This window comes from Abramis brama, assembly GCF_963993115.1.
Source record: "Abramis brama genome assembly, chromosome: 11".
Classification (NCBI taxonomy): domain Eukaryota; kingdom Metazoa; phylum Chordata; class Actinopteri; order Cypriniformes; family Leuciscidae; genus Abramis; species Abramis brama.
In genome coordinates this window covers 40,815,858-40,821,857 of record NC_139973.1, presented here as the reverse complement: position 1 = coordinate 40,821,857, position 6,000 = coordinate 40,815,858, and the positions used below count along the sequence as shown (strand labels likewise).

At 41.0% G+C, this 6,000-nt stretch overlaps 1 protein-coding gene across 3 annotated transcripts in view; it reads right to left on the bottom strand.

The window, feature by feature from the left end:
• Positions 1-6,000, bottom strand: part of smarca4b (SWI/SNF related BAF chromatin remodeling complex subunit ATPase 4b) — a 38,383-nt gene that overhangs the window by 5,774 nt on the left and 26,609 nt on the right. For 2 of the 3 annotated variants that reach the window (XR_014608336.1, XM_084129970.1), the window contains exons 25-27: positions 4,673-4,942; positions 3,421-3,498; positions 3,098-3,316 (exon numbers count right to left, since the gene is read on the bottom strand). Coding sequence is in view for 2 of the 3 variants with exons in the window: in XM_084129970.1 (XP_083986096.1) it covers positions 3,098-3,316; positions 3,421-3,498; positions 4,673-4,942 (567 nt within the window). In the remaining variant the exon portion in view is untranslated. The remainder of the gene's footprint in view (positions 1-3,097; positions 3,317-3,420; positions 3,499-4,672; positions 4,943-6,000) is intronic. The other variant, XM_084129971.1, reaches the window with a different exon arrangement.

Sequence of the window (6,000 nt, the reverse complement as noted above, 5' to 3'; positions counted from 1 at the left end):
GTCCGACTGAAGAAGAGAAGAGAACGAACCGGATATATTAGGCTGCATTTACTCGAGTCTGAATGCACAGATCCCGTCTTTATCCACATCCCGTTCACATCCACTGTAGACACGACTGGAATCCCATGTCTGTGTTTACATTCATTCTCGCCCTAAATGATTTTCGGTGATTGTTTTACTATGCACATGGTAGACCCTGGTTTTGAATGGCCGTGATATTACAATTATTTGTATAATTCATGTCGGGTGTCATTATTATTTGAATGTTTGTTGAATGTTTTGAATCTGAAGAAACAGATATTAGTCTGGAAATCGTTTTTATTTCTACGTTTATCTACAGTTTAGATCTAGAATTCTGAAGTGAAATGAAATAGCGCTGTAATATATATATATATATTTTTTTTTTTGATGAATTAACCAGAGAGAGAGAGAGAGAGAGAGAGAGAGAGGGAGAGGGAGAGAGAGAGAGAGAGAGAGAGGGAGAGGGAGAGAGAGAGAGGGAGAGAGAGAGAGAGAGAGAGAGAGAGAGAGAGAGAGAGAGAGAGAGAGAGAGGGAGAGAGAGAGAGAGAGAGAGAGAGAGAGGGAGAGAGAGAGAGAGAGAGAGAGAGAGAGGGCGTGCGAGTGAGTAACCTAATAGTGAAGCTTGTTGGTTTAATTAATTACAGTTATCGCTTCATTGCTGAGAAATATAATGTATCTTTCAGAACTGAAGCTGTATTATTTATTAAAGTCACGGGCAGAGGTTGGAAACCAGCTCCTGAATGTTTCTGTGTTTACGCAATTTCTTTTCTTTACAAAGATAAATATAAAGTTGCACCTCAATATAAAGCTGTGAGCGAGCGAGCACAGGCACGTCTGCCTCATAATACAACATTAAACAGCTGTTTTTGTGAATAAACGTGTCGTCCTCGTCTTGTAGTGGCTTTTAATTCACAGGGGAATCGGATATGTGTGTTTAGACGTGGGTTGTATGTCCAGATATCGGCTATGAATCTGAATTAAATCCACATTTGGAAGTGGCTCAGAACGGATGCGGAAAAATCGGATCTTGTGCAGATTTTTGTGTTTACACGTGTGCAACAAATCCCGATCTGTGTCAGATGTGAGAACAAGATCGGATTTCTGTGCCAGTGTAAACAGCCAACGATTATCACACCCACAATAAAGGTTTGTGTTTACAATACATAATATATGTGTGTGTACTGTGTATAATTATTTTGTATATATAAATACACACACATGCATGCATATATTTAAGAAATATTTGCACGTATATACTGTATATATTTATACATAATTTATATTATATATAAATATTAATATTTTATATACAGTGAGGAAAATAAGTATTTGAACACCCTGCTATTTTGCAAGTTCTCCCACTTGGAAATCTGAAATTGTCATCGTAGGTGCATGTCCACTGTGAGAGACACAATCTAAAAAAAAAAATCCAGAAATCACAATGTATGATTTTTTAACTATTTATTTGTATGATACAGCTGCAAATAAGTATTTGAACACCTGTCTATCAGCTAGAATTCTGACCCTCAAAGACCTGTTAGTCTGCCTTTAAAATGTCCACCTCCACTCCATTTATTATCCTAAATTAGATGCACTTGTTTGAGGTCGTTAGCTGCATAAAGACACCTGTCCACCCCATACAATCAGTAAGAATCCAACTACTAACATGGCCAAGACCAAAGAGCTGTCCAAAGACACTAGAGACAAAATTGTACACCTCCACAAGGCTGGAAAGGGCTACGGGGAAATTGCCAAGCAGCTTGGTGAAAAAAGGTCCACTGTTGGAGCAATCATTAGAAAATGGAAGAAGCTAAACATGACTGTCGATCTCCCTCGGACTGGGGCTCCATGCAAGATCTCAGCTCGTGGGGTCTCAATGATCCTAAGAAAGGTGAGAAATCAGCCCAGAACTACACGGGAGGAGCTGGTCAATGACCTGAAAAGAGCTGGGACCACCGTTTCCAAGGTTACTGTTGGTAATACACTAAGACGTCATGGTTTGAAATCATGCATGGCACAGAAGGTTCCCCTGCTTAAACCAGCACATGTCAAGGCCCGTCTTAAGTTTGCCAATGACCATTTGGATGATCCAGAGGAGTCATGGGAGAAAGTCATGTGGTCAGATGAGACCAAAATAGAACTTTTTGGTCATAATTCCACTAAACGTGTTTGGAGGAAGAAGAATGATGAGTACCATCCCAAGAACACCATCCCTACTGTGAAGCATGGGGGTGGTAGCATCATGCTTTGGGGGTGTTTTTCTGCACATGGGACAGGGCGACTGCACTGTATTAAGGAGAGGATGACCGGGGCCATGTATTGCGAGATTTTGGGGAACAACCTCCTTCCCTCAGTTAGAGCATTGAAGATGGGTCGAGGCTGGGTCTTCCAACATGACAATGACCCGAAGCACACAGCCAGGATAACCAAGGAGTGGCTCTGTAAGAAGCATATCAAGGTTCTGGCGTGGCCTAGCCAGTCTCCAGACCTAAACCCAATAGAGAATCTTTGGAGGGAGCTCAAACTCCGTGTTTCTCAGCGACAGCCCAGAAACCTGACTGATCTAGAGAAGATCTGTGTGGAGGAGTGGGCCAAAATCCCTCCTGCAGTGTGTGCAAACCTGGTGAAAAACTACAGGAAACGTTTGACCTCTGTAATTGCAAACAAAGGCTACTGTACCAAATATTAACATTGATTTTCTCAGGTGTTCAAATACTTATTTGCAGCTGTATCATACAAATAAATAGTTAAAAAATCATACATTGTGATTTCTGGATTTTTTTTTTTTAGATTATGTCTCTCACAGTGGACATGCACCTACGATGACAATTTCAGACCCCTCCATGATTTCTAAGTGGGAGAACTTGCAAAATAGCAGGGTGTTCAAATACTTATTTTCCTCACTGTATAAATATAATTTTATTAAATATATGCATGCATGTGTGTGTGTTTATATATGCAAAATAATTATACACAGTACACACACATATATTATGTATTGTAAACTTTTATTGTGGATGTGATAATGGTTGGCCAGCTCTAGTGTGTGTGTCTCTCTCTCTCTCTCTCTCTGACCTTCAGCCACTGTTTCTCCGTGAGCGAGTCGCTGTAATCGACCTCTTTCCTCTGCCGGGACCCGCGGCCGAACATCTTCTCCTCCTCTTCCTCACAGGTCAGTCTTTCCACCTCGGCATCATCCTTCATGATCCACGTGGGAAGCTCGTCCTCCTCCATGAGACGCGGCTTTCGCTTCGGATTACGAGCTTCCTCGCGCCGGCGGTCCAGATCCATGCGCTGCACACAAACACAACGCAGGGTCACTGGCCTCGCTCCGGACTCGGCGACTCGGCGACTGACATCGACTCTGTAAATGTAAGTGAGAGGAAATGAAACGAGACCATGAACTGGTCAAACTCGTCTTCGCTCCGAGCGATCATCTGATTTACGGTCTCGTCGTCCGGCACTTCATCTTCTTCCTGACAGAGACACGGGAACAGAGCTTCAGAAATTAAAGAAAGCACAGAAAATAACGAAGAGATTCATGAACACATTCTGAAAATAAGGTTTAGATGCTTCACAGCTAATGGGAAATTCATATTAATCTGCATATTCTGAACAAACAACATTCTCGCACTGAATCCTGTAGATTTACATTAAAGTGCCCTTATTATGCGCTCTTACATTCACAAAGCTGTTTGTGAATGTAAAATCTCTGCAAAGTTTCAAAGATCAAAGTGCAGATAAATGGAGTTTGTGTCGATTCTGAACTGAAACGAGTCGTCAGTAATTCAGCCTCACTTCCTGATGATCCTGTAAGTTGAATTAATTTGCATAATTCCAGCCTCTGGTCTTGATTGGCTGAACAGCATATTTTAGCTCCGCCCTCTAACACTGTAGTTTCTCTGAGACTGGAAGAGTTTGGTTTGTGTTGTTCATGTCGAGAAGACGCTGTTTTCTGAGACTGATACGGTAAAACACACGCCATCGTTACTGTTCGTATCACTGTGATCAAGAGCTGAGATTCAGATATGATAATGAGTGTTTGCTTTCTGACCAATCAGAGCAGAGCAGCTCTCAGAGAGGCGGAGCTTAGAGAGACTGAATCCTTGATCGAAGCGTTTCAGACACTGAGAGAAAAGAGCTGATGCTGCCGTGGAGATTATGAGGACATTAAAGTGTTTTTTTTATATTTGATGCATGTAAACTTACTGTAGGTGCCAAAACAATATTAAAAACCTTTAAAATAGCATAATGGGGCACTTTAACATTATAAAAATATGTTATTGCATATATGCACACAACAGGCCTCTTTGAATGTAGTAGTTTTCATGAATGATTAATTAATGAAACATTGGGTCTAACACTGGAATATTCTCATGCACAGATGATGCGAAATCACATACTGTAAAGGCACTACATTTGATTTGAAACTTGCAAGAATATTCAATATAGTATTTTGTAAGATTAAATTTGCCATGTTGTCACTGTCATGTGACCTACGGCATCACTACCATTCACGAAACCACATGGCCTCATGGGACAGTAAAGTGTCCATCATGTGCGCACTTCAGAAGCATTAGGTTATCTGGATACATTCGCCAACTGTTTTATGAATACTATGAATTTGGATATACTACTCGGCTCACATACTGTTTGTCGCCTACTATACGCAGAAGGAGTGATACTCCTGACCTCGTCCTGCTCCTCGTGCTCCAGAATGGCCTGCAGAAACGCTCGGCGCTCATGACTCGACGACTTCTGGTCGAACATGCCGGCCTGGATCACCTTCTGGTCGACATTCAGCTTGTATTTAGCGGCCGCTAGGATCTTTTCTTCTACACTGTTGACGGTACAGAGACGCAGAACGCGCACCTCGTTCTGCTGCCCGATCCGGTGGGCTCGATCCTGCGCCTGGAGGTCCTGCACACACAGAGCAACAGGGTTCACACACGCACACACACGCACACACACAGACACACACGCACACACACACACACACACACACACAGAGCAACAGGGTTCACACACACACACACACACACACACACACACACACACACACACACACACACAGAGCAAACAGGGTTTCCCGGACTGAGATTCCAGGACTTTCAAGCACTACTTTCTTGGTTTTCAAGGACTGAGATCTCACTTATCAAACAATATCTTTATTATCTTTTAAATTCAAAAAAGGTAAATAGATAAATAAAAATAAACTAATAAAACTAAATGGTACAGATAAAGTGCAGCGGATGCACTGACTGTGGAAACTTTAACCACTGAAAGGATACTATGACAAAGATATCGCCTTATTATTAAGATTTCCTAATTCAAACTGATTTATTTCCATGAATATATGATTGACCTGAAGAATGAAAGCTGTATCATATACTCTGATATTTATGAGCAATATCACACTCATAGCCATGAGAAATGCCTCTATATCAGACGGGCTGCAGTTGTTTTATCAATAAAATTAAATATTAATTTCATATATATTGTCCTTCAATAATTCAAGCACTTTTAAAGTACCTTTTCATAAATATGGCTGATTTAAAGGGTTTTCCAGGACTTACATTTCAAAAAGTCAAATTCAGGCACTTTAAGCACCGTGTACGAACCCTGGAACACGGAGATCTGGAGGAACAGATATATAGCTCAGATCTAGAATTCTGAAGTGAAATAAACTAGTGCTGTAATATTTTTTTAATTAATTTGAATTAATTAACGAGAGAGAGAGAGAGTGAGAAAGAGAGAGAGAGAGAGAGAGAGAGAGAGAGACAGAACTGAAGCTGTATTATTTATTAAAGTCACGGGCAGAGGTTGGAAACCAGCTCCTGAATGTTTCTGTGTTTACGCAATTTATTTTCTTTACAAAAGATAAATATAAAGTTGCACCTCAATATAAAGCTGTGAGCGAGCGAGCACAGGCACGCCTGCCTCATAATACAACATTAAAAAGCTATTTTTGTGAATAA